The 26,429-nt window shown below is 55.9% G+C and overlaps 10 protein-coding genes across 10 annotated transcripts; 6 read left to right on the forward strand and 4 right to left on the reverse strand.

Annotated features, from left to right (window-relative positions):
* Positions 1-263: 263 nt before the first annotated feature.
* pki1 (Pyruvate kinase) lies at positions 264-1,969 on the reverse strand (the record flags this gene model as incomplete). Its single annotated transcript, XM_036643304.1, has 3 exons — positions 264-1,434; positions 1,491-1,708; positions 1,772-1,969. 3 exons carry the CDS (start codon positions 1,967-1,969, stop codon positions 264-266), a joined length of 1,587 nt encoding a protein of 528 aa, XP_036491535.1.
* Positions 1,970-4,614: 2,645 nt separating this feature from the next.
* On the forward strand, positions 4,615-5,172 carry CGCS363_v011456 (Uncharacterized protein; the record flags this gene model as incomplete). Its single annotated transcript, XM_036643305.1, has 4 exons — positions 4,615-4,668; positions 4,729-4,804; positions 4,878-4,920; positions 5,034-5,172. 4 exons carry the CDS (start codon positions 4,615-4,617, stop codon positions 5,170-5,172), a joined length of 312 nt encoding a protein of 103 aa, XP_036491534.1.
* An 807-nt stretch (positions 5,173-5,979) lies between these two features.
* ATG28 (Autophagy-related protein 28) lies at positions 5,980-7,767 on the reverse strand (the record flags this gene model as incomplete). Its single annotated transcript, XM_036643306.1, has 1 exon — positions 5,980-7,767. The coding sequence occupies one exon, from the start codon at positions 7,765-7,767 to the stop codon at positions 5,980-5,982; it is 1,788 nt and encodes a 595-aa protein (XP_036491533.1).
* A 1,774-nt stretch (positions 7,768-9,541) lies between these two features.
* On the forward strand, positions 9,542-12,655 carry CGCS363_v011458 (WD repeat-containing protein; the record flags this gene model as incomplete). The annotated part of the gene is made up of 3 exons (XM_036643307.1): positions 9,542-11,446; positions 11,506-12,103; positions 12,159-12,655. The coding sequence occupies 3 exons, from the start codon at positions 9,542-9,544 to the stop codon at positions 12,653-12,655; spliced, it is 3,000 nt and encodes a 999-aa protein (XP_036491542.1).
* Positions 12,656-13,019: 364 nt separating this feature from the next.
* On the reverse strand, positions 13,020-13,351 carry CGCS363_v011459 (uncharacterized protein; the record flags this gene model as incomplete). Its single annotated transcript, XM_036643308.1, has 2 exons — positions 13,020-13,241; positions 13,295-13,351. The coding sequence occupies 2 exons, from the start codon at positions 13,349-13,351 to the stop codon at positions 13,020-13,022; spliced, it is 279 nt and encodes a 92-aa protein (XP_036491541.1).
* Positions 13,352-14,996: 1,645 nt separating this feature from the next.
* SPT5 (Transcription elongation factor SPT5) lies at positions 14,997-18,343 on the forward strand (the record flags this gene model as incomplete). Its single annotated transcript, XM_036643309.1, has 3 exons — positions 14,997-15,290; positions 15,428-17,651; positions 17,706-18,343. The coding sequence occupies 3 exons, from the start codon at positions 14,997-14,999 to the stop codon at positions 18,341-18,343; spliced, it is 3,156 nt and encodes a 1,051-aa protein (XP_036492247.1).
* A 625-nt stretch (positions 18,344-18,968) lies between these two features.
* Positions 18,969-19,828, forward strand: eglD-1 (Endo-beta-1,4-glucanase D; the record flags this gene model as incomplete). Its single annotated transcript, XM_036643310.1, has 3 exons — positions 18,969-19,017; positions 19,073-19,465; positions 19,545-19,828. The coding sequence occupies 3 exons, from the start codon at positions 18,969-18,971 to the stop codon at positions 19,826-19,828; spliced, it is 726 nt and encodes a 241-aa protein (XP_036492248.1).
* Positions 19,829-20,811: 983 nt separating this feature from the next.
* On the forward strand, positions 20,812-22,460 carry CGCS363_v011462 (Beta-glucuronidase; the record flags this gene model as incomplete). Its single annotated transcript, XM_036643311.1, has 5 exons — positions 20,812-20,948; positions 20,999-21,366; positions 21,421-21,706; positions 21,757-21,824; positions 21,880-22,460. 5 exons carry the CDS (start codon positions 20,812-20,814, stop codon positions 22,458-22,460), a joined length of 1,440 nt encoding a protein of 479 aa, XP_036491699.1.
* A 59-nt stretch (positions 22,461-22,519) lies between these two features.
* ace2-0 (Transcription factor ACEII) lies at positions 22,520-23,560 on the reverse strand (the record flags this gene model as incomplete). Its single annotated transcript, XM_036643312.1, has 1 exon — positions 22,520-23,560. The coding sequence occupies one exon, from the start codon at positions 23,558-23,560 to the stop codon at positions 22,520-22,522; it is 1,041 nt and encodes a 346-aa protein (XP_036491701.1).
* Positions 23,561-25,175: 1,615 nt separating this feature from the next.
* CGCS363_v011464 (uncharacterized protein) lies at positions 25,176-26,288 on the forward strand (the record flags this gene model as incomplete). Its single annotated transcript, XM_036643313.1, has 2 exons — positions 25,176-25,425; positions 25,483-26,288. 2 exons carry the CDS (start codon positions 25,176-25,178, stop codon positions 26,286-26,288), a joined length of 1,056 nt encoding a protein of 351 aa, XP_036492245.1.
* Between the last annotated feature and the right edge of the window lie 141 nt (positions 26,289-26,429).

Here is a 26,429-nt window from a genome sequence, read left to right on the forward strand (position 1 = left end):
ACTCAGACAGAGCACCCATGTGAGTTCATCCCTTCTCTGCGACTCGGACTACTCCGCAACTCAGTCAAGACTGGATGCTATAGTTGGGATCAAGATGTTAATATAGATCGAACGATTGGAAGGTGATATCTGCTTTATTCATTTGTGTAATTCATACTCGCGTCAAAGGGCATCGTGGCCCACCATCGTCTATCAGGATTTTAACTGGGTACTTTGATTCCTCCCATACGCCAACAGCATTTTCTATTTCCCTCACATGCAATTTAGTTCAACATACCAAGGCCCAGGTGCTCAGGGTCGGCCTTGACAATACGGATGGTGTTGGTGTTGCCCATGCCGCCCTTCCAGCCCTGGACAACGACAACGGTGTCGCCCTTGCTGACGATGTTAAGCTCCAGAGCGTTCTCGACAGCCCACTTAATGCGGCGGTCGACATCCTCCTGCCAGTTGACCTTGCTGAAGTCAGGCTTGGCCTCGGGGAACAGGAAGGGGTAAACGCCACGGTACAAGTGAGCGTAGCGGGAAGCAGAGGGGTTTCTTGTGACCATGAAGATGGGGCAGACAGGGCGGTACTTGGAGAGAAGGCGAGCGGAGTCACCAGAGGTGGACAGGACGATGATACCACCGGCATTCAGGTCGAGAGAAGTCCTGACAGCAGCCATGGCGCAAGACTCGACGACGCTGACGGGACGCTTGACCAGAGTGCACATCTCCTCGAAGTGCGAAACGTAGGGGATCGTGTTCTCTGCCTTGAGGCAGGCCTCGTGCATCTCGGAAACGGCTTCGTTAGGGTAGCTACCCTTGGCGGTCTCGCCAGACAACATGACGCAGTCGGCACCGTCAGTGATGGCGTTGCCAACATCGCTAATCTCGGCACGGGTAGGGCGAGGGTTCTTGATCATGGACTCGAGCATCTGGGTGGCGCAGATGACGGGCTTGCCGGCCCTGTTGCACAGAGCAATCATCTTCTTCTGGGCGGCGAAGACCTCGGCGGCGGGGATCTCAATACCGAGATCGCCACGGGCGACCATGACACCGTCGGTCTCCTGGAGAATCTCCTCGAAGTTGTTGAGACCCTGACGGTTCTCGATCTTGGCAATGATCTGGATGTGCTTGCCCTCCTCGCCAAGGACGTCACGAATGTCCGTGATGTCCTGGCCGCGGCGGATAAATGAGGCGAAGACCATGTCGACGTTGTTCTTGACACCAAACCTCAGGTCGTTCTTGTCCTTCTCGGAGAGAGCGGGAAGATCGACATCGGTGTTGGGCAGGTTGACACCCTTCTTGGAGGAAATGAAGCCGTTGTTGCGGGCGCGGACCTGGACGGTCTTGTCATCGACGACCTTGATGACATCAAAAGCCAGGACACCGTCGTCAACGTAGATGATACGGCCGGGCTCGATGACCTTGGTGATGTTCTTGTAGTCAACGTACCTGCGCAGAAGTGTTAGCGGCCGAGAGAAATTTCGTGAGGCAGGGATATTACGTACATGTTCTCAGTATCGCAAGCAGTGGCGTATTGGTCGTCGGTGGTGAAGTTCATGATCTTGCCGGCGGAGATGGGGATATCAGCGTCGTCCTTGGTGTTGCCGGTGCGGATCTCGGGGCCCTTGGTGTCGAGGGCGATGGCGACCTGACGGCCGGGCTGGGCCTTCTCGGCGGCGCGGGCATTGTCAATGACGGACTGGTGGTACTCGTAGCTGCCGTGCTGTTGGTGGATAACATGTTAGCCGATTGCTGTCAAACAGGGAGAGGCAGCGGGGTGGCTCACGGAGAAGTTCATGCGCACGACGTTCAGACCGGACTTGCGCAGAGCGTTGATGGCCTCAACAGAGTTGGTCTTGGGACCGATGGTGCAGATGATAGAAGAGCGGCGGTAGTTCTTCTCGGGCTGGTAGGCAGTGTCGAGGCTGGAGAGCCAGGCGATCTTTCCGCCGACATCAAGGTGGTCCTGAGCAGTGGCAGCCATTGTGAAGATTTGGCGGCGGGGTATCGATTTCGAAGGGAGAGGTGGTTGAGCTGGCGTCGTGACAATCTCTGGTCTGCGGCAGCTATTAGATCCTGCTTGGTCGACAGGCAGTGGAGGGTTGGAGGAGGAAGAGGGATGATGTGAGGAGAGTGGGAGTGGGTGAACAGTGAGAGATAAAAAAAATAAAAAATCTAATGGCTGATGGATGGGTGAGACCCTAAAGTACAAGATTTATGCAGACAGGGAGCCTCAACCAAGATGGGTATTTGTTGAAGGACGGGGGGGAAGACAGAGCAGAGACAACAGACGTCAGGACAGGGCAGGCAGACAAGACACACGAGGTGGGAGCAAGAGAAATAATTTGCTGCTTGGCCCAGACCGAGTGAAGAAGCTGCTTGCTGTCCGTCTGAAGATTGCCGCTGCTGCTGCGGTGGTGGTGGTCGGCGTCGGCGGTTTCCCGGTAGCGCTGGCTGGCGCTGGCGCTGGACCTTGGTGCGGTGCTGCTGCCCCTCGTTGGTTTCCATTGACTTTTTGGGGTCGGGTGGGAAAACTGCCCCTCAATTCAACGCAGTGGCAGCAATCAGCCAACGTTGCTAACAGAACCCAGCAGCTTTGGCAGCGCCGGGCACCCAGCACCACCGGGGAGCCCCACCAACATGAGGTGCTGTGACAGCACCCTCGTCCCTTCCTCACCTCACCTTTCCCTGACGGGGACCCTGTTCATGCCCATCCTCTGGTATGTGCGCACTTGCCCTTTTCCCGCCTCACCTCACCTTTTTTCTCTGGTCTTCCCACTGCTCGGCACGCACGTTCTGTGTAGGTACATTGCACACCGGCGCAAACCCGGCAGTACACGTAAATAGAATGCCCAGCCGGAACAGGGTGACGCGAGACCCAAGGTCGGGTAAGGTGAGGTCAGGCCAGTGAAAGTGCCAGGCGGAACTGGGAGAGAAAACAGAAACAGGAACAGACGCAGAAACAAGACTGGCAGGGGTGTAGACGTGGGATGCAGTGCTGATGCTGGTGCTGGTGTTGATGCGACTCGTTCCACTTACCTGAGCCAAGCTATTTATTCTCTCGTCGACGCTCGAGCGTGATGCTGTCCAACGTGAAGTGATTCGGAAGCGGTACGGCGGAAAATAAAAATAAATGATGAAGAGAAGACCGCAAGAGAGGGAACCCCGCGAACAGTAGTAATAGGAGGAGGGAGGTAGTAGAAGACAGCGGCGGGGATGGCGGAACGGGGAGCATGGACAGGATGGGATGTGAGGGATTTCAATGGCATTGTTAGTTTCGGCCTTTCTTTCGTGCTTTTTTTTTCTTCTTCCCACCTTCCCTTCCCAAGTTCCCCTTCAACAGTCCCATCCCTCGCTCGCCTCCGGCCATTTGGTCCGGGTTGCGTCCTCTCTGCCTCTGCCCGAGTCCTCGAGTTCCTGGCAGTGTCCAATCTCTGCTGTCCCTTCTCCCACTCTGCGACGGAGCTCCGTTTCCTTGGGCGACCTTGGCTGGGCGCTGGGCCATAAAGCCTCAAACACTCAACAAACCAGAGCTCATGCTTTTGACACACAGCTATTTCCAACGGGTGCGGCAGCGCCAGCCCGACCCCTCCAAGCCCCTCCATTGCTGGGCACCTTGGCTCTCCAGCAGGGCTCCCCACCAGCTAAAAAAAGGGAAAGCGTCGCAGTGGAGAGGTCCCCTGGTCCACTTGGGGTGCTTCCTGGCCTGTCCGCGGAGTGTCCAATGCCCTCGTCAAAAAGATAATTGGTAGCTCCGGCCCTCCAGAATCGACGGGGCACTGAATCTGAACCGCGGAGGAGGAAAAGTCCTCCAAGACCCAAGGCACAAGGTCCAAGGTCCAAGGTCCGCACCGGATCGCCCAATCCCATCGTCGTGACGCGAATCAAATTGTCCCGATAACGGTACCATGCACCGAGTCGCGTCCTGCGCCGCCGCTTATCGGCCGTCCAGGCAGGGGAGCGCCTACGGGCAGACCGTTGAGGGGGCTAAAGAGGGAAAACCCGTCGAAAAGACTCGAAGCGAGAAATATGCAACAAACAGAGTTCGTCGGGTAACCGATGAGAGCAGCCCGACCCCACTTGGAGCTGACTTCAGGGCCACGTGACTTTGACAAGCTTGGTTCCACTGAAACGCGAGCTCCGTATCGAGGAACGTACCACGAGGTACTTGACCGTCTCAGAGAGGTACTTCTCCCAAAGTCGCGCGCTCCTTATCGCCGCAGACACCTCGCTGGACGGTGCCACGATGAACATGAACGGCCCACCCTCGGCGGCGGCCCGGCAGCCTGAGGCCTGTCAGGTACCTAAGCGGACGCAGTAGCGCACAGTCCACGCGAGCTCTGCACCGCTCACCGACCACCTCAGGCCAGGCACAGCACTCGCTGCACCAGTCGCCGCCAGCCCAGCCTCCTCCCGTGGGGTCCTCTCAGGTGCGAAAAGTGTCCACCCTGGTGGTGTGCCAGACGAGCCTTGTCCCATGACAACACCCTTTGTCTCCAAAACCCAAGCGACGATACCGCCTCTTCGACACCAACAAAACCCAAAACGCAAAGGAGACTAAAAACACGCAAACTCCTCAACCGACGACGCCAAAAAAAGAAACAGAAACAACAAACCTGAATCTTCAAGATGGTTGGTACCACCTCCTTCCCTCCGTTTCCGGCCGCGCGGCGAGTCCTCCTCGTGCGTGCTCGCTCGCTGCCTCGTCTTCGACTTGCTTGCGCAGTCTTAACCTCCGTATAGCTCCTCAACTTGCTGACTCTGGGGCTGTGGTCGAAGTTTGGGCGTCTGACTCACTACGCATTCGATGCGGTTCTCAGTTGGTCCCCCCCCCCCCCTCTCTTACCGCCCCGATTCGTCGGACGACAACCGGCTGATGCTTTTACCTACAGTTTCCGCCTTCCTCGCTGGCATGAAGCGCTCGACAGGCCTTACGTGAGTATCGATCCGAACTGGACAGGACAAAACTGTCATCCGCAGGTGCAAATCTGCGTCAAGAGAATGCGTGGCAGCTGACAAGTGCCCATTCTGGGAATCGTCAGACCCAGTTTCAAGACTGACAGAGCCGCGGGCGAGAACAAGGACATGTCGAAGTGGATTGACAAGTATCTCGGTGTCGGCGAGTGGGTGATGGATCAGTCGGTTGCGATCGCCGGCTCCAGCGGATGGTTTGAGCGTACGCGGTAGATGGACGACGATGACTGCTCCTCCTCCTCCCCCCTTTGACGAATTTCGACGGCGCGACGACTATTTCAACGACCATTCCAATTTTCTCGTCTATTCGGCCATTTTTCTTGCAAATGTTGGCGCGGCAATGCTCGGCGGCTGCGTGGGGGATTCGGCACCTGGGTGAACGCTCGGCGAGGGTCGGGTGGTCGGGGCGTGGCGCCTCGGCGGGCACCCGGTCGGTGTTCTCGATTTCGGACAAAACTCTGCTCCCCGAAGATGTTACGTGCGATGCTGGAATCGTGCTGCGGGGGCTATCAAATGTCGTTGGGCATGGTGGACGAGACGACGTTCTCGTCGCCCAGCTTTTCTTTATAAAAGCCTCTGGCGCAGGCTCCCCCGTGTATCCTTACCACCGGACCTTTAGACCCCACTTTCGGGATCGTCCTCGTCGCAAAACACAGATATAGCCGAGGTTACCAACCAATCCAGTGCGCCACAGTTGCAGCTCACTTGTACGTACCCGCGACTTTACCTAAATTGCCTCGTGACGGGGAGCACATGGGGACGGGCGAACTGTGGGCTTTGATGCAAATCGATTCCTAGGCATTCCGATAAACGCCGTTCAAACTGACTATTCGTGGGGTATCCTGTCCTACTTGCCCTGTCCTATCCAATGCCGTTTGCCATAATGTAAGTAATCCAATGCAGTCGTAGTTAGGGGTCCTCCCCGCAACTCATTATCCATGCCGTGTGCGCTCGACCAGTCACCGCAAGTCCCTCGAATGTGATCCATCAGCGCTCCCTCAATCCGGCCAACAAGACAATCTACAGACTATGCTCAGCCAAGAACTCTGGCGGCACTTCGTTGTCGCTGTCTCGTCTCGAGGAAGCTCCAATGGGCTTGGCGTGTGGTTGTGCGTCGTCATGCTCTTCGAGGTGCGATACGAGCAAATCAGGCGGTACTTCGTTGTCACTCTCGTCGTGGTGGCTACCAACAGAATTCGTCTCGACGGCATCGGCATCCTTCTCGTTGCGTTCTTGTTGGCCTTCATCATTTGGCCAGGGTTCCTCGACATCACCAACCTCCGCCCTGGGTTGCGGGAGGCTGCTACGAAGCAAGCGCTCAGCTTCTCTAAACGCCTCGAGCTCAGCGCCGATGGCGCATATCAGGAGGTTCCAGCTGTTCTTCTCCGCAGTCCGCATATGTTCCTCGAGCTCCAGGATCACCTTGCCCATCCTGGGTAGCATCGACTGAACGGCCTCTTCCTGCATCCGCGGGGTCCGTTTGCCCTTCTCATTCACGCCGCTGCTTAGTGACTTCCGCAGGTCGGCCTCGAACGTGGTGATGAGGTCAACGGTTTCCTGCCACAATGCCGTGCCCTGGTCGAGTGCCTCACGATCCTTGTCAACCTGGGCCTTCCGTCGCTCCAAAAAGTCGACCTCACTTTCCCACCAGTCTTTTGCCATGCTAAGCGTACGCCGGGCGGGTATCATGCGAAAGAAATCAGCGCCCCCAGGCAAATTGTTCGCCCCGTAAGATGAATCAGGGTCAGTACGTGATACAGTCTCGACTACGTCGGGATCGAGAGGCTCAATGGGGGGCCGGTGGAGTAAAGACGCAACCTCGCCCTCGACCTCCTTCAGCGCACCTCTGTACCCGCTCAAGCCGGCCTCTCGGCGATTGCGGACATCCGCCATTTTACGTTCGAGCCATCGATGCCTGTTTCTCATGCCAACGAGCTTCTCCTCTAACTCACGAATCTCCTGGCCCAAGGATTCATGCTGATCGCCTAGGTCTCGAAGCTCTTTGCCCAGCGGCTCTTCCTCATTGTCTGCAAGGCTACGAAGCTCTGCAGAGATGCTTTCTTTACGACTGCAAAGGTTGCCCAAATGCGAAAGTGCCTTTTTGCGCTGTGACAGCGCGGATTCGATGTAGGAGTTCTCTTCGGACTTCAAGTCAGTCAAGTACGTTAAAGCACGCCGTAGGCCTTTGCGTGCGGTCTGAAGGCCTTGAGGCCCCGAGGTCTTCGGTTGCCGAACAGGTATGATGTCGCCACGAGCGGTCGCGCGCACGGGTGGATCGAGCGATGCCATCATCCGCGACTTTGATGATGCTGTAGAATAGAATGTCCCCGTGGGCGTACTACTCCCTGAGTCACTCCAGGCATCCTGTCCACCTGTGGCAATGGTGTCTGTCGACTCATTGCTAGGCGCTAGTCCCGTGGCCTGCATGTCCAGCAATTGCTGTACTTCCTTCTGCAACGCTCGCTCCCGATGTTGTAGGTTGCGCCATATTGAATCACCTCTGGACGAGGAGCTTGAACCGCGCGAACTCTGATCGAACAGAATGCTCCCGAAACTGACTCGGCTCGGCGCCATGCCCCCAGCCGCATGACTACTGCGACCGGCTTTGGAACCTTCTCTAGAACTTCTTCTGCCCTGCGGTGGATTTTGAACCAGAATCGAGGCCGCGATCGGCGGTGGAGGGCCGGCGAACAAGGCCTTAGCCCTGGGCTTCAGTTTGGAGATAGACCCAGCGGGACTGAGGGGGTCTTCGTCCAAAACATCGTTATCCCACGGGTCCACAGGAGACGGAGAGCGGCGTCTTGACATCGTTGTGGGTGTTCGCGGCGACTCTGGAAGCAGAGCGTCGTGCGGTCGTGGGGACAGTTCGTCGAGATCGTAATCGTTTGCACGTCTTTCGGCAGAGATATGCAGCGGCAGGAGAGGCGATTTGTTTCGGCTCAGCGAGAGCCGATCAAAGAATCTTGGGGAGTCTGGGGCCATCAAGACACATGGACAATGCCGACAGGACTGTCGGGCTGTTTGAGCGACAAATCGGCAGAACTGGGGTGGAATGGCGTAATACTATGGATGATGACAGCTAAGATGTACGAGTAAGCAAGTTGTCGGGCGCGGAAGCGAAGTTGATGATATGGGGGGGTCTATGGGCCGGCACGGCTTGAGAATCCACGGGCTGCTATGGGCTAAGGCAAAGATTTGTGACGAAAGCCAGCAACTGAAGGTAAATGTGTCGAGCTCACGAGCTCCGAGCATGTGCCACGGTTCGGCACGAGGCAACCCTTTCTACTCCAGCTACAGACGTCACTGGACTTAGCTCCTTATCGCAACCTGGAAGAAATATCCATTGGAAAGAAATCCGATAAGCTTATAAAGGTGACTTGCATGTAAGCATTGATTCACTGGAGCAAATGCTTGTGGAGTAAGGTACCTAGTGGCTTCTGTAAGGTCAGTCATTAGCCCTAGCTTGGTCCAACCCAGCAGAGAAAGTCTGGTCTGAAGTCTCCAGTCTTTTATTTCCCACAAACTTCCATTCCACTGGGTCTGGATGGGCCCTCAATGTGACGTTTTGAAGGCACCTCTTCCTTGTTTCCCATGTGTTTTCTTCTTTGTTTTACGGGTTGGGCACCGGTCGGAAGGAGTCTCGCCCAGCCTCACATTCTGGCCCAAGAGGAAGAGTCAGTCAGGCAGCCGGCGTGCAGATATTCCAACCCACCAGCAAGGAAGAAGTTTTGTCGCACTTGGTTCAAGCAAGGCACGGCTGGTGGGCGAGGAGCGGAAAGTCAGGTAAGGCAAGGTATTGTGCGCCATCTTGGGCAAGACAAGGTGAGGCAAGTTAAAGCCAGGGCCATATCAGGTGCGGCCATGTGGAATTGGCAGCATTGGCAGCTTTATTGGCATTGAACCGTTAGTTCCATGGAGGGAGCCGTCCGTCAGGGGAGAAGGGCAAGCTTCACGCAATGAGTGTTGTGCGAGACGAGACATTGGAGAGTACATACGCGGCATCCCAAACGATTCGCAACAACGCGCATCCCTATCTCATCTGCCCCCGTCCCGTCCAAGGCCCCCGTCTCCTTGTCCAGCGCCAACAAGTCAACTGGGAGGCCGTTTTATTAGTCAGAAGTGATGCCGTAGAAGAGCGATTTTTCCTGCAGTGACGACGCGGAGCGCGCGGACGGAGGCCAAGACAAAGTTTGTGTGTTCGTGTTCCGGAGCGTCCAGACATCACCACCGTTCGTCGTCAGTCTTGCCCATGGTCTGTCTCATTACTCTCTTGCTCCTCTTGATCCAGAGTACTTTGACTCTTTACAGCCAAGTACGTAGCATCAGGACCCTCGTGTCTTGTGCGCTGAGTTGAGGCACGGTACCTTGCCTGACTTACTCGAACGCAGGCATCGGCTGGTGTTGCTCTGGTCTGTCCCTCGCCGCGTGCCGTGTCATTCCGGGCTCCTTGGACAACCAGGTGTTTTTGTTCTGCTCTCGTCCGTTTTGCCCTGTGCTGGAGGCTCCACGCAACCTGCATACTTTACCTTTCCTTACCTAGGTACTCTACATACATCACGGCGACTTGCCCTGACCAGCAAATATGCATTTCCTGGGCCATCGCCGGTCGGCGTCGCAGCAGAGCGTCGGCGACAAGGAGAAACAGGAGGAAGAACAACTACAGCAGCAGCAGCACAAGCGACATTCCCATCGGCTCAGCGCAACTTCGGCGCTCTGGCAAGCGGCCCAGGCCTTGGGCTCCATTGGGGCCCCTGCCAGCAGCACTGCTGCAGCCAACGCCATCAGCCAGAGCCAGAACCAGAGCCGTAGCCATAGCCGGAGCCACAGCCAGGCCAGCCTCAGCGTCAGCGCCAGCATGGACATGGACGACGCTACGGCGGCCACCGATTCCCTCCACCATTCGCTGCCCAATCCGGCACCCTCGCCCTCTGGTGCCTTGTCATCCCACTCTCAGCAACAGCAGCAGTCGCCGCGGTTGCAGTACCAGCTGCAGCCCGAACACCAGCACCAGCACCACCACCACCACCAGCACCACCACCACCACCAGCACCACCACCACCACCACCACCAGCAACACCAGCATCAGCGGCATCTGTCGCCCAACCGCGACCCCAATCATCCTCCTTCCATAACCCTTTCTCCTTCTCCAACTTCATCTCCTCAATTCGCCTCAGGAGCCGCGCCTGCGACTGCGACTGCGACCGGGCCCCTTGCGCCCAAGAAACACGCCGTCGCCAACTTCTACTACGAAGACGACGCCGAGCACCTGAATCACCACGACCGCGGCCTCAACATCGCCAACGCCGCTGCCGCCCCTCCTTCTCCCCTCGCCGCTGCCGCTGCCGCTCCCGACTCCGCTTCCTCCCGTCCCCTCCAGCCTCGCCATTCCCACTCCTACTCGCACTCTTCTGACCTCTCGCATTCGCCCACTCACTCCCATTCCTATTCCTACTCCCACTCCCCTTCCTATCACTCCCGCTCTCATTCATATTCCCAGCAGCAGCAGCAGCAGCAGCAGCAGCGTGCTTCCATTCCCGCCGCGCTGCATCCGGTCCATGGCCACCAGCTGCACCACCATCATCACCACGATTCGACCTATTCGCTGCCTGCACACCCCACTGCGACTGAGACATCAGGGCCGCCGGGCCTTTCCCCCTCCGTCACTCATCTCTCCTCGTCCTCCCACGCGCCGTCCTTCTCCGTCGCGGCCATGAACCAGCAACAACAACCGACACCTCAGCAGCAGCAACAGCCGCCGCCGCAGCAGCAACCGCAGTTTTCCTCGGCCACCCCGCGTCGAACCAACACATACGGCTCCCAGCACGACGAACTGCACATGCCTGCTGGCATGATGCAGCACGGTCAGCTATCGCCCCGCGAATACTCGTCCTCATCCGCCGCCCCCGCCGCTCCCCAGATCAAGCTGGACCAGGCCTCTCCGAACGCCCCCCAGTTCCAGAGCACATCGTCGGTGCCCAACGTACTGCAACCCGGCGGTGCAGGTGGCCGTCCCCCCGCCATCACCGCAACCACCGCCCCGGCCATGGCTACAATGCCTCAGCAGTCGCAAGACTACCAGACCCCTTCCAAGCCCAGCTTGAGTCTCACCCACAGTTACTCGCGCTCCTCCCCCGCTGCCAACTACGAAGGCGCCGCAACATTCGCGCCCTACACCCCCACGACCCCCAGCGGATCCGGTTCTCAATTCATGTCGCCGCCAGATCAAAAATACAATGCTCCCGGCTCTCAGCGGAATATTTCGAACACTCCGCTAGGCTTGGCTGATATTCGGCCCCGTGCCGACTCTGGTATGTCGGATGGCGTGCCTGGCAGCACCGCCTTCGATCTCGCCAATGTCCAGCCCGGCACGAGCAACTATCTTGCTCCTTGGGCACTCTATGCCTTTGACTGGTGCAAGTGGCCGCCTCAGGGCAACGGAGCCGGCAAGCTCGCCGTCGGTAGCTATCTGGAGGACGGACACAATTTTGTAGGGCCCGGATTTACCCCATTGGCCAGCCTAGGACTATGCTGACTTTTTTATCGTAGATTCAAATCCTCGATACCCAAATGGTGCCGACCCCCAACGACGTCTACCAGCCCGGAACTCCCAAGTTCAATCTTGAATTCTCAAAGGTTGCCGAAGCCACACATTCGTACCCCGTAACCCGCCTCCTATGGGAACCGCCCTCTTCGCAGAAACAATCCACCGATCTCCTTGCGACGTCCGGCGATCACCTCCGATTGTGGTCTTTGCCCTCGGAAAGCCCTGTGTCCCAGAGCAACTCGATCAACCGACAAGGCAGGGATCCCGGCGTCACAAAGCTCACCCCTTTGGCGCTTCTCTCCAACTCCAAAACCCCGGACCACACTGCGCCGCTGACCTCATTGGACTGGAACACGGTCTCCCCAAGCTTGATCATTACTTCGAGCATAGACACGACCTGCACAATCTGGGATATCCCCTCATTGACGGCGAAGACGCAATTGATTGCTCATGACAAGGAGGTATATGACGTGCGCTTCTGTGCCAATAGTGTGGATGTGTTCGTGAGCTGTGGACAGGACGGCAGTGTCCGCATGTTCGACTTGCGCAGTCTTGAGCATAGCACAATTATATACGAGCCCACGGGCAAGGATGACCGAGGTACGTCGTGTGAATTACAGAGTCACCTCGCGCCTTTGCTAACCCGATTTCACAGATGCCAATGGCGGTCGGATCAGTCCTACCCTGGCCCAGCAGACCATGTCGAACCCTCCTCCTTTGCTGAGACTGGCGACGTCGCCTCACGACACTCACTTGCTCGCTACGTTTGCGCAAGACTCCAACGTTATTCGCATTCTGGATGTGCGCCATCCTGGACAGGCCTTGTTGGAACTTCGCGGCCACGGCGGTGCGCTCAACAGCATCGAATGGTCGCCCCTTAAGCGAGGCGTCCTGGCTTCCGGAGGAGACGACTGCCAAGTCTTGCTCTGGGATGTCTACAACAACAACCACTCCCTCGGTGGCGGTCCTGCTGCCAATGGCGCCGGCCAGCCCGATAGCACACGAAGCCCATTCGCTAGCTGGCAGTGTGATTACGAAGTCGGCAACCTTGCGTGGGTACCGCATCTCTCCAGCGACCAAGGAGAGTGGTTGGGAGTAAGCGCAGGCAGGGGTCTTTGGGGTGTCAAGACATGCGGGCGGTCTGGTGTCTGAAGAGCGGGATGACGAAGAGTGGCATCATCTGGCCGTCTTGCTGCCCTGTTCATAGATCTGGCTGGTCAATTGTGGTATATGCATCGCGAAGCCTGGCGTTTGGGAATGGGCCCTGAGCCACTTGTGGGAGGAATGCTACCGTGGTCGGAGCTTCGTACCTTACGGTATCTCATAGTGCGGACGAAGAATCTTACCCCCCCGGCTCAGCACGGCTTCTCGGTTGGTGGTCAGAAACAAAATCTTGGAATGGCGGATGGCTATATACCGGCGGGCATAGGGGAAAGGAAGGAGGTGGATTTGAAATGTCATAATCATTGTGCGGTGTCTTTCCTGCACAAAAAATGTTGCAAAGCACTTCCGGACTTCAGAGCCTTGCCAGTGGTGAACCGCTGGCCATTGTGACGACGGCTTTGCCCCAAATCTTCCGATCCACCATGTCTCTCAGCGCCCGAGGTACACTCTGAAGCCCATAATAATGCGTGTCGTAAACCACGGGTTGTATACTCCCGCTTTCCATCAACGGCTGAAGCCCATCCCAGGTGGCCTTTTGCTCCTGAGGATACCGACGAGAACTTTCGCCATACCGCTGCGTGCCTCTATCAGCAAACGGACAATGCTTGAGTGAAAGGAGGAACCCACATAGCCAATGAGCGAGACTTGCTTCAGTAGAACGCGATTCATAGCTACTCGTTCCATGTTGTCTTGTATACCTGCAAAACCAACAACCAACACTTTCCCCCGATGAGCGATGCATCTCAAGCTAGGGTCAACGAGGCCGACGGGATCAAAAACAATATCAGCTCCTTTGCCATCAGTAAATTCTAGTACTTGCTCCCACCATGCCGTGTGTTCGAGGTAGTTTACGCAAGCATGAGCTCCGCACCGCGTAGCCACGGTGCATTTGGCTTGGGACCCAGCTGTACCGATTACACGGCAACCCAGAGCGGCAGCAATTTGGACAGCCATGGTGCCCAAACCGCCTGCTGCAGCGTGTACGAGAACTGTTTGGCCAGCTTTGATGCCGGCTTGCATAAGTGCGGCAAAAGAGACGGGTAGCGTCGCTGCCAACCCAGCAGCCTGCGGAAACGTCCATTTGGCCGGCATGTGATGCAGAGAATCTGAACGAGGAAGACATATGAATTCGCTGTATGAGCCAGTGTGCCCTCCAAAGACTCTGTCGCCAGGGCGGAAGCCCGAATCCGATGGTGCCGAGACAATTACTCCCGAGAACTCAAGACCCAATATGAATGGTGGCCGGACCAAAGATTGGTTATTCTGATGTTTGCCTTTCGCCTGCACGCGGTCCCGTTAGTCGATGGGTACAGCAACTTGAAGGGAAGCACATGCATAGAGCGTATCCACATAATTGATGCCGGCAGCCTTCACTTGTACGAGCACCTCATTCGAATTGGGAACAGGTCTCTCGACCTCAGCGACCGTGATCTCGTCAAAGTCCTGGACTCGATCAGTCTGGTCTGTTAACATTGTGGGCGACCCACTGACCTTGACAAAGTCGTTGATTACTATCGCTTTCATGTTTGAACTTGGCGACATGACAGGCTTGCTACAAAAACTACCTTAACTAGTAGTATCCGGGGAGCAATAGCACACTAAAATATCGAGCGAAAACCGGCAGTGAACATTAAGATGCCATCAGTGATTGAAGCTTCGAGACTGGGGAAGTTTTACGCAGCATCCTCGTGCGGAGGTCGCTATTCTGTTTGAAAGATTCCCACTGCTGCTGGACATAAAGAGGCCGAGGCTTGGGCCGGCTCAACCTCTCTTAGACTGACTGTATCGGGGAGAACGACCTATGGTTTCCCTTGCTAGGTGCTCGCGGCGCCTTTTCAGCTGGGCTTACTTAAAGACACGTACTCAGGTGCCTTACCTAAGGTAAGGTAAGGAACCGACCTCAGCACTTATTCTTCCCACCTATGTGGGGCACCTTGATTGCCTGCAGCACGCTGCACAGGCGAACCACAACCGGCCTGCCTCAGGTGTCTTTTGACGCTAAACCGTATTCAGACGGAATCTGGGCCTCCTTCGCGTGAAGGTAACCATGGCTGAGCTTTCCGTCCTCGACTCGTCCTACAATTTATTCTCAATCCTTTGCCTTCCCAACCCAGCCGTCGATTGTATGGTAGCTCTTTCCCCTCGGTTGTCCTTTCTTACGTCCAGATATTTAATACAAACGAACCCCTTGGAAGAGTGCCAGCCTCGAAGTGGCCTTCTCTTCTCTACAACTCTGCGCCAGCAGAGCCAAACGAAACCTGTCTTCGCCTGACGTCGCCATCCAAAATCTTGAGGCCAACAACGTTCGCTTCTTCTAATTGCCTTCAAGATGGCTTCGAACGACCACAACCGATACGATGACTCGGACGACGAGGATGACTTCAACCCTGCGCCTGCCGATCTCTCTGACGACGAACCTAGCCACAACTCTGGTCAGCGACATGCGGGTAGCGATGCGCGAGAGAGCAGCCCTGCTGCTGACGATGACGACGCCGCCGCTGCCCCCAAATCTCGACGAGTAGATGACGATGAGGATGATGAGCAAGACGACGAGGAGGGTGGCCAAAACGACGATGACGAAGAGGACGACGAGGATGAAGAAGACGAGGATGATGTTCAGCAGGTAAGCCTTCCGCTTTCGCATTTCGCATTCCTTGTTCCTTTTAACAGGGGGATACGTCAAGCTTCGAGCATCTGGCCGACTTGTTCTGCGTTTCCTCCGCAGATTGATACACTGCTAATGTTTTCTTTACTCTACAGGGACATCGTCGCAAGCGTCGCAGGGATCGTCGCGCCGTCTTCTTCGATATCGAGGCCGAGGTCGAGGACGAAGAAGATGGCGAGGATGAGGAGAAAGACGGTGAAGAGATAGAGGACTTCATCGACAACGCTCATCCTGACGACATTGCCGAAAGTGGAGGCCTCGACGATGACCGAAGGCACCGCGAGCTGGATCGCCGACGCGAGATGGAGTCCAGCATGGATGCTGAGAAGCAGGCCGAAATTCTTCGACAGCGCTACGGTAACCGTCGCCCCAACAAGGGCTTCGGCGATTCCACTGTTGTCCCCAAGCGCCTCCTGATGCCTAGTGTGGAGGATCCTACGATCTGGGCTGTTAGGTGCAAGGAGGGCAAGGAGCGAGAAGTCGTCTACTCAATCATGAAGCGTATCGATGAACGGATGGGCACCAAGGATGAGTTGGCTATCATTTCGGCTTTCGAACGTGGCGGCCCAACCTCCGTCATGAAAGGCTACATCTACGTCGAGGCCAATCGTTCAACGGATATTATGGTTGCGCTAGACGGCATGTTCAACGTCTACCCTCGGTCAAAGATGATTCTCGTCGACATCAAGGACATGCCCGACTTGCTCCGTGTGACCAAGACGCCCACTCTCGAGCCCGGTGCCTGGGTCCGGCTTCGCAAGCCAGCCAAGCACGCCGGTGACCTGGCGCAAGTCATCGACGTTACCGAAAATGGTCTTGAAGCCCGAGTCCGCTTCATCCCGCGTCTTGACTACGGCATGAGAGATGATGCCCTTGCCGCCCTTACCTCTGATGGCAAACGGAAGCGCCCCGTTGGCGTGCCTGGACCAAGACCGCCACAGCGTTTATTTAACGAGACGGAGGCCCGAAAACGTCACCCCCGGCATATCCAAGGAAACCCGACGACCAAGGTTTGGACATACATGGGTGATGAGTTTGAGAACGGCTTCCAGGTGAAGGATATCAAGATCCAGCAGCTAGTTGTCACGGACGTCAACCCCACTTTAGAGGAAGTCACTAGGTTCGCTTCCGGCGCTGAGGATGGTACCGAAAATCTCGATCTCAAAGCCCTTGCTGCCAGCCTCAAGGACAGCAACATCAACGTCACTTACCTTCCCGGCGATGTCATCGAAGTCTACGATGGTGAGCAAAAGGGCGTCGTTGGAAAAGCAACAAACGTCCAGGGCGACATCGTCACGATGCAGGTTACGGAGGGAGACCTCGTAGGTCAGGTCATTGAGGTCCCTACCAAGGGCTTGAGAAAGAGATTCAAGATCGGAGATCATGTCAAGGTTACCAGCGGCAGTCGATTCCGCGACGAAGTTGGTATGGTTGTCAAGATTTCCGAAGACCGAGTAACCTTCTTGACCGACCAAACCAACACGGAGGTCACGGTCTTCAGCAAAGATCTGCGTGAAGCCAGCGATATTGGCGGCCAAGGTGCGTTGGGTCAGTACGAGCTCTTTGACCTCGTTCAGCTGGACCCGACCACTGTGGGCTGCATCGTTAAGGTCGATCGCGAGTCAGTGGTTGTGCTCGATCAAAACGGAGACACTAGACAGGTCATGCCATCCCAAATTGCCAACAAACTCCCGAAGAGAAAGGTTGCTGTGGCTGCCGATAGAAACGGCTCCGAGATCCGGCTCGATGATGTTGTCAGGGAGTATGGCGCCCAACAACGGCAGGGCAAAATCATTCACATCCACCGCGCATACGTATTCTTGCACAGCAACAACAATAACGAGAACGCCGGTGTGTTCGTTACCAAGGCTAGCAATGTCACAACTATCGCTGCCAAGGGTGGACGCGTGCTTTCAGCGGGTCCCAACTTGGATCAAATGAACCCGGCGATGAAGCGCAACCCTGGCGGCGCCGAGAGCAAGATGGCACCTCCCAAGACTTTCGGCCGTGATCGTTCTATCAACCAAACTGTCATCATTCGGAAGGGTGGTTACAAGGGTCTTTTGGGTATCGTCAAAGATGCCACGGAAACTCACGCTCGTGTTGAGCTGCACACCAAGAGCAAGACCATCACGGTGCCCAAGGACCATCTTAGCTTCAAGGACAAGAATACCGGTGCCAAGATCGACATCAATGGACGGGGTCCAAGACCGGGCCAAGGCGGCGCTCCTGGAGGTGGGCGTGGTGGAGACTGGCAAGGAGGACGTACACCAGTCGCCTCTAGCGGCGCGGAGAGGACGCCCGCGTGGGGTTCACGAAGTGAGTCAATGCCCAACATGAGATGCCATGATTACTTTGCTAATATAAAGCAAGCTCCTGCACCGACTGGCGGCAGAACACCTGCTTGGAAGTCTAGCAGCCAGGACTACGGATCCGGCTCTCGCACTCCCGCCTGGGCTGACGGCTCAAGAACTGCTTATGGCGATGGTAACAGAACAGCGTATGGCGGAGGTTCAAGGACTCCGGCATGGCAGTCAGGCGCAAAGACACCTGCACATGACGCTTTTGGATTGGGGTCGAAGACGCCAGCTTACGGCGGGAGCGATGCCTGGGGCTCAGGCTCGAAGACGCCTGCCTATGGAGGCTCTGCACCCACTCCCGGCGCCAGCGGTAGTGATTCATGGGGATACACCCCAGGCAACTCTGGCTACGACGCGCCGACGCCGGGTGGAAACCTCCTAGGTGCACCCACACCCGGTGCTCTCAATGCTCCCACACCGGGTGCCTATTCGGCACCCACCCCAGCGGCCGCGAGTGCTCCGACTCCTGGTGGAGGATGGCAAGGAGGCTGGGCTGCTGATTCGGCCCCTACACCAGCGGCTGGTGCTCCCACTCCGGCGGCCAGTGGTTTCGCCTCCTCTTCTGGCTATTACGGCGCCCCCACCCCTGCTGCCTATGGCGCGCCCGAGACACCGGCGGCCAGCGGGCCTAGATACACCGACGATGACTGATCAAACAGCGTCACAAGATGTTTGACGAGTTAAGGTGGCCGGTCTTACATAGTCAGATTGGCTTTACATTAGCAAACAGGAGGGACACAAGACTTGTATATTATCCGGCGTTCTCGTAGAAAGGGTATGCGCAAGAAAGAAGCGCGAATTTCAAGATAGTTTGCATCACACTTGGCTGTCGGGCGTCGGGATCAATTTCCAAACCAAATGCCGTTTACAAGAAAACCAGTTCAACAAATCCCATGCCTCCATGCGTCTTGCCCGCAACCTCCAGTCAGATATTAGCAATATAGAATGCCACTGCCGGCTGGATCAATTTGTTAGGACACCTCGGATGATATTGCAGGTCACTGTTGACTGGATGAGCGACTTTACCCGCCGGCTGTTCTATCGCCGGTAGCATCGTAACCATGGTACGTGTGCTTTAGGTCTGGTCATTTGATATGTAGATGCCGTACTTTCTCCCTTTTGTTCAGGATCTGCGTTGTAGCTCTTCACAGGTATAAGTTCAGCATCTGGTGACGGATTCGGGTGAAACTCCTGCGCGTATTGATGCACATTATCTTCCATCCTCTGCTGCTCCTCCTCCGAAGCCACCTATTAACAACAGCCCCTAAGCGTCACTATGAAGGCCTCGGTGGTTGTGGCGTTGGCCAGCCTTGCCTCTGCTCACTGTACGACATTCCTATCATCTTGGGGGCACCTTGTGCTACTTACTGACCCTCTCAGATGTATTTCCATCCGTCACTTACAATGGCAAGACCACACAAGATTGGGAAGTCGTCCGCAAGACGGCGAATTACCAGTCCAACGGACCGGTCACGGACGTGACCTCCCAGCAGATGACATGCTACCAGCTAGCCCCAGGTAACGAGGGTGCCACGGTGCTGGATGTGACTGCAGGATCCACGATTGGTGTGTTCAAGTTGGCATTCACGATCAAAGGCAAGCTCACTGACAATCAGTTTCTCAAAGGCTACAACGCCAAGGCGTCCGTCTCCCATCCCGGACCAGTCAATTTCTACATGGCCAAGGCGCCTTCTGGTTCCATCACAAACTTCGATGGCTCCGGAAAAGTATGGTTCAAGGTCTACAACGACGGCCCGACAGTCACCTCTAACGGTCTGACCTGGCCCACTTCAGGCAAGCACCTTCATCTCTTGTTGTGCCTCTCTCGCGCGTATTAACAATTATGCCCCAGGCAAAACGACGCTTAACGTCCAGATTCCCAGGTGCCTCGCAGATGGCGAGTACTTCCTGCGCGTCGAACACATTGCTCTTCACAGCGCTAGTAGCGTCGGCGGCGCTCAATTGTACATCTCGTGCGCCCAGCTCCGTGTCAGCGGCGGCACAGGCACGTACAAGCCCAACTTGATGTCGTTCCCTGGCGCATATAGCCCCAACGACCCGGGTCTCGTCGTGAACATCTATTACCCCGTTCCTCAAAACTACAAAACCCCGGGAGGCGATCCACTGGTGTGTTAGGTTGCAGTGCGAGCGGCATGTCGTGGGAAAAGCCTTCAGATCTTCCCAAAGGCATCGAGAATGTCGACTGGTGTAGCCAAGGGCATGTTGACGTCCTCAAATCGTCCAATAGCACCCAGGATTCAGAGACAATGGTTAGTTAGCCATAGTAGGGAGACATCAGATCAGAGTTGTATGATACTTGCGTCACATTCAAGACCCGAACTCTGATGTGATAACCGTTGTGCTCCTTATATCTGTGGGTCCTCGAGTCAGGGCGACACAACGTGCAATATCGAGAAATCAGACCCCGCCTGTTGTCAGCTTCCCTGATAGAATCTGGGCGCTACACTCAGCAGAACATGGAGCCCATTCTCATCCTGTTCAAACAAGGTCGAAGGGTGACTGGAACACTGGTCACCTCCATAGCTTTTCGCAGCCAGGTGCGGCTAGGTGAAGAACTTCTATCCTGCCATTTTTGGCTGATCCCCGTGGCGAAGGACGCGATGTAACCCACTACAGTAGCTTGATTGCTTAAGTCGACGGGTTAAGGTGCGGGGAAAGCTTGTGGCCTTGCACCCCTCGCCGCCCTCGTGGCAGACATCGTGAACCCTGACCTCTCGGCAAAACGGCATGTGGTAAAAGCTCCAATAGGGGGTATCGAAGCCCAGATGCTCGTAATACGTGTTGTTCGAGTCAAGCTCAATCTTTCTGTAATGAGGGGGCCGGACCGGCAGGAGGCCAGCGCTTATGCAAGGGCTGTCGGCTGAGGCACGTCAAGTATTGAGCTTGTCATGAAAAGACCTCATTAATGTGGTGGAAAAATTAAGGCTTGATGATGGGCAGATCCTTTGTAGCATGGCTTATCTGCATGCTGGCTGGCGAGATCAGAATAGTAGTATAAGTAGCTCCGAAGGCCCCGAAGACGTTGACTGTAACGCCGGACATATGATCGCGCAATCATCGCTGGAACTCGCTCAGTCGCGCCCATAAGCTCTCCAACCATGTTGTCTGGTCCCTCGCTCGCTTTTCTGGCGTCAACGGCGCAACTCGTTTCGGCCGCCACTTTCACTGTGCCCAGTAAAGTGAACACCGGCGGCCTCTCTTATGCGCCTCTCGAAACAGCACCCGTCGGAATCTCGTCAGTCCACTTGAATTTTGCGCCATGCTAGTTTGCTGATATCCGTCCAGATTCGAGTTCTTTGCCTTCCCCTCGTACTTCCAGAACGTCACCGCAACAAACCAATGTCTGACCAACCTCAAGACGCTGAGCGGTGCCTGGCCACCTATCCGGATCGGCGGGACAACCCAGGACCGAGCCTCCTATGATGCCTCTTCGTCAGCGTATGTTGTGTACACTGTTGCGAGCCCAAACGATGCGCCCGCAACTCTGACCTTCGGGCCGAATTTCATGAAGCTGGCTGCGACATACGGTGGCGACGTGACTCTGGGACTGAACAGAGGCAAGAACAACATCGACAATACCATTGCAGCAGCCAAGGTCGCCGTCGCAGAGATGAAAAATCTCTATGCGATTGAACTCGGAAATGAGCCTGAGTGTAAGTTCGAAGTCCGGGATCCATTCTTAATCAAACTGACAAAGTTTATCTCAGATTGGTCGGGAGTCCAGCCGATTGCTTCTGGCACGTGGAACCCTGCCGTGGATGCCGCGTCGCAGAATAATTGGGATATCATCGTCGGAAATGCCATTGGCAAGAAGAATATCATCCAAGCCGGAAACTCAAACTCCCTTCCTCCCACGTGGGGGGCCGAAGAGTTGATTGCCAGCGGAAATGCCACGGTGAGGGAGTATGTGAAGACGTATGCCCACCACAACTATCCCGGCGGCACCGTATCCAGCTTGATGTCTCACGCGAACATTGCAACCAATATCCACTTGTAAGTTTCTGTGCCCAAGTGCGTCGAAGCCTTATGCTGAACGGTGTAAGATTCGATCGCGATATCGCCAGTGCCTTGGCGGTGAACAAGCCGTATGTCTTTGGAGAGACTAACTCAGGTGAGATGACGCCCTCCCCTTGATTGAGCCACTGAACATGCTAACCTCTGAACAGTCGCTGGAGGAGGTGCGGCAAACGTGTCCCCGACGTTTGGGGCTGCCTTGTGGGTGATGGACTATGCGGTGCGCCTAGCCACGTCAAACGTCTCCCGCGTATACTTCCATCACGGAACCATTGGCAATAACCCCTACAGCTTCTTTGGAAGATACTCCATGGGCAACCCCTATGTCGGCGCATACACGGCAACAGCTTTTCTGGCTGGGGCTAAGCACGTCGCCGCCTTGGATGATGGCAAGTCTGCCTTTGCAGCGTATGCCACCTATGACGCCGCGGGAGCCCCACTTCGAGTTCTTCTGTACAACTCCAACTATTACAGCGGTTCCGGCACGCGAGCTGTCGAATCTTTCGTTCTCAGCGGGCTGTCAGCGACGAGTGTCCGGTCCAAGCGGGTTACTGCGGCCAGCGCCGAAGCAAGACAAGATCGAGGCGGGAACGCGTCGATCGGCGGCCAATACTTCAACAACGGCACTTGCATTACCGGCGGCACGGAGACATTCGAGACAGCGGCGGTCTCGGGGGGTAAAGTCACCCTCAGCGTTGGGGCCAGCGAGGCTCTCTTGGTGTATCTCCAGTGATGTGGTTGATTCTGGGGCATCTCAGAGGAGCTGTGCAGGTGATGGATGGAGTGCGGGCTTCATGTTATGATGCCGGCTTCGATAACGGCGGCCCTGAGTTTCGTGAGGCGATCCACAATGGAGTCTGCACGCTCTTTCAACATGTCGCACTGCAAAGACAGTACCTGGCACTCTCTGCCGGCCTTTCCCTCTAACGAGGCTTGAATCTTGGGGACGCAGCGAGCTAGGGAGGACTGAAGATCAACCAGGATGGCGGACATGACAGAAGGCGAGGATCCAGGGGAAAGAGTGAAGGAACCGATGCGAAGTTCGGGTATATCGAATCGATGGTTCTCAACGCCGTCGTATTCTGCGGAGGCGACAGATATTTTAAAGCATACTTGAGCGTGCGAGAATATGAGTTCTGTAATGTCGTGAAGGCGGTAGTGACATGAGATTAGCTGGTTGAGCAAGGTGAAGTCGACGCTTGACGGGCGGTCGGCCGCCTCAAATGGGTCTGATCCAAAATCAGTACGACACTTGAAGGTATGGACACAATTGGGAAGGATGCATTCAGGGGCTGCATCGTACGCGACGGCCAAGCGAATAGCCTCGGGATACAATTCGATCAACTGCTGGGTTTGGCCAAGCATCAACTCGAGTGAGCGGCGCAAGCCGTACGATTCGTTGACTTGGGTACAGAACAAGTTCAAGTCGGAAGCGGCAACGTGTAGCTTCGAGACTGGAGGCAGGCCATTGGAAGCTTCGTTCAGCTTGAGCATCATGGCGGACAACTGTTCGAAGCATCGGGCTCTCGGATCAAGTTGGGCTTCGCGAGTGTTTTCGCTGAGAGAGATGTTGAGTTGGGATATTGGCTGAGAAGTCAGGAGCTGGTCAAAAGAGAAGGGTTCCCAGTCCAAAGCTGAGGTCTCAGCGACGAGAGGGGCTTCCAGGATGGCGAAGTCTTGAGTTGTCGGACGTGGACCAGCGGGACTGTAGACACAAGCAACGCTGGCCTTGGAGCACCGGGCACATACGGCAGAGCCGGCCTGCTTCGGACATCGTAGCTTTTGGCTGTGGCATCTGTCGCATGCCTGACGATTGCGCGGAGGAAGAGGCATGTCGGTGTATGATACTTTTGGGGACGGGACGCAGCATGGAGAGAAGTGCTGATGGGAGCAGCTACCTTGGATGTGAGGTGCTGTGCTGCCCGCGACACGGGTCGCCAGCTGGCACAATCTTAGGTACCTAGGTCGGTCTGTCACCTTCGGCGTCGGCGCTGGCGGATCGACATTAGTGGAGCCTCTCTAGCGTGCCGTAGCGCCCGCCAGACTCGCCCAAATCAATTACATGGATCATGGTTTCTGCTTTCTCCCTACCTAACTTACCTACCTACGGAGGTGCCTAGATAGGTACGGAGTATGGATGCACTTTTGCCTTACAAAACACCACCAGGTTTCTCCTCACTTCTGATTCCGTTGTTCGAACGTTGGTGTGTCTTTTCCACGTGTGGATGTCTTTCAATCCCCAGGAGCACGGATGCCACCGTCATCGATCGCACCGGCCTCGTGGGCCGTCCGAACTTCTGCAGGCACTATTTTTTGACACATGTTTGTCCCAACTCCCTCGAAAATGACACGAAACGCCGAGACACATCCACTGCGACTTCGACCCCTTGCATCCAGGAGCGCAGAAAACGTCCAGCTACCTAGTGAACCACAACCCTGGAATCCTTCCGTGCTTCAGCCGCCCTGCGTCCGTCTTTGCATCTCATTAGGTACCTACTTAAGACACTGAGAGGGTCAGTTAATTAGGTGCCAGGCTAGGCAATACCTAGGTAAGGGATCCAAGGTACCGAGCCGCCGTTCGTCCACACACACCATCATCCATCATCCATCATCCATCGGCCATCTTCTGCCCGCTGCATCACCATCATCACCAGTAGCATCTTCGCCAGCAAGAGGAATCGGAGATGGTGGTGTCCATGGACACATGACTCTCACCAACAGCCGACTGCAACGCTTGTCCTTGTCCCTGCTCACTCCCACGTCCCAACGCCATGCCATGCCTTGCCTTGCCATGCATCATGTCATGTCGGCTACCCGCCCCCCAACTTCCCGTGCGCCCGTTTGGCGTTCGCTCATCACGTTGGCGTCCACCAACCAACGCCACACTTTCCCTCCAGTCGACCTGCCTTTGCCCACCAAAATTGAGGTGCCCTTTGTCTTGTCTCCAGCCCCAGCCCCAGCTCCCAAGCCGGCTTCCCCATTGCTACCCAGGTGCTAGGGCGCCTAGCTGCTGTCGATCAGCCAGCCGGGACTTGACCTCGCATCCGCCTCAAAGCCAATTCTTCTCACACAACCAAGACATAATTCGCTTCTGACCCCATCATCCAAAAGCTTGCCTTGAGTCGTGGACGCCTCTTCCCCTCTCCGGGAGATAAGCACTTTGTTTGCACCCTCTGCGCGTGCATGGCAGCCGCAGACCAGACCGGCCCTCCTCCTCAGCTCAACCCCCAATTTTCAGCTTATATTGATTGCATGTTTGCCTGCTGTGCCACTTTCTGTTCTCTCTCCGACATTCCTCCCCGGCCTGGCCCGCGCTCCCATTTCTCTTCTCGCCGTCAAGGACTCTTCTCATCTTCGATCCCATTGTCTTTGTGTCGCACTCTGCTGTGTATGCTGCAATAACCTTCCCAATTCTCACCTCCATCATGCTGTCGAGGTGACAACCGAAATGGAACCCACCACAGTCATCGGATGCGTGTCTGCTTTGACCGACCTCTTCGCAGAGGGCGCGCAACACTACACGCTGTGGAAAAGAAAACGATCCCGGCAAAACCATTACCGGAGGACGGGTCCCGCTGGGCAGAAAGGCGTCGTTACCTGCGCCTTGACTACATCTCTTGACGCTGCCGAAACACAGATCAAAGAGACGTTTGATATTGCCTTCTCCATTGTAGGGCCCGATTTCTCCAAAGGAGATGGTGTGTATCGTCCTCATGACTACAACCAGGGATTTGTCTAATATCGGAACTGCACAGTCACTTGTACGGATCTTCTATGCAACCAGTTGTTCAACCTCAAAAGTCGCGTTTCCCATTTGCGCCGGGCTGTTGACGCCACCTGCCGGACAGCGACGCTGAATATCGCCGATATCCTTCAAACATCTGAGGCTATCCGCATTGCCTCAGTCAAGGCACTAACGGACCTTTACGGCCGCATGGCCGTGGGTCGCTCTATCCCTCAAGACCTGCCTGTCCCAAAGCCTCGGTCTCGCCAAAGTAGCTTGTTGTCCCGACGCCCCGGAAGCTTTATCGATTCCAACAACGATGATGACGACAAGATGACCATCTGCACCGATCAACCCCGCCTCCAATCGGAGCCGCCTTCGCCTCCGCCGACCCCGCCAGACTCCAAGCTCATTGTCAGCGATGTGGCATCCATCTTTGCCCCGTCAACGCTGGCGCCCTCAGAGGCTGGTGGTGGTGGTGGTGATGCATCGGCAGTCCTCCGTCCCAAAGTCAGCGTTTTCAGTATGTTCTGCCCCAAGGCAATGGTGCTCCAGGTTGACTTGTCGAAGCCCATTCCAGAGGATAAGAGTTGTACGTGCGGTTACCGTTGGAAGCCAGTCCTGCCCGAGAAGAAAGACTTTATTGTGCTGAAGGAGGGGTTCTGCATGTCGAACCGATTTCTTGCCAAGTCGCACTCCGACAAGGACGTCTATGGGTGTATTCTTTGTGTTTCAAGCGGACAGACGGAGACGTATGATTCGTCACAGTCGTTGGCGGCGCACATCAACTCCTGTCACACCAAGTGGCAGATTCTCCACGAGAGAGACATAGCCTAGCATTGGCTCTTTCACACGTAAGACGCTGATTTACTGTTGATTTTGATTTAGGGCGCAGAAGGTGTTGGGAGTAGGTCCGGAGCATTGAATGGCAATACCCCTGAACGCCATGGTCTGAACTGTGTTGATACCCCGAAGAAT

This window comes from Colletotrichum siamense (genome assembly GCF_013390195.1).
Source record: "Colletotrichum siamense strain Cg363 chromosome Unknown KSG_Cg363_contig07, whole genome shotgun sequence".
NCBI lineage: Eukaryota > Fungi > Ascomycota > Sordariomycetes > Glomerellales > Glomerellaceae > Colletotrichum > Colletotrichum siamense.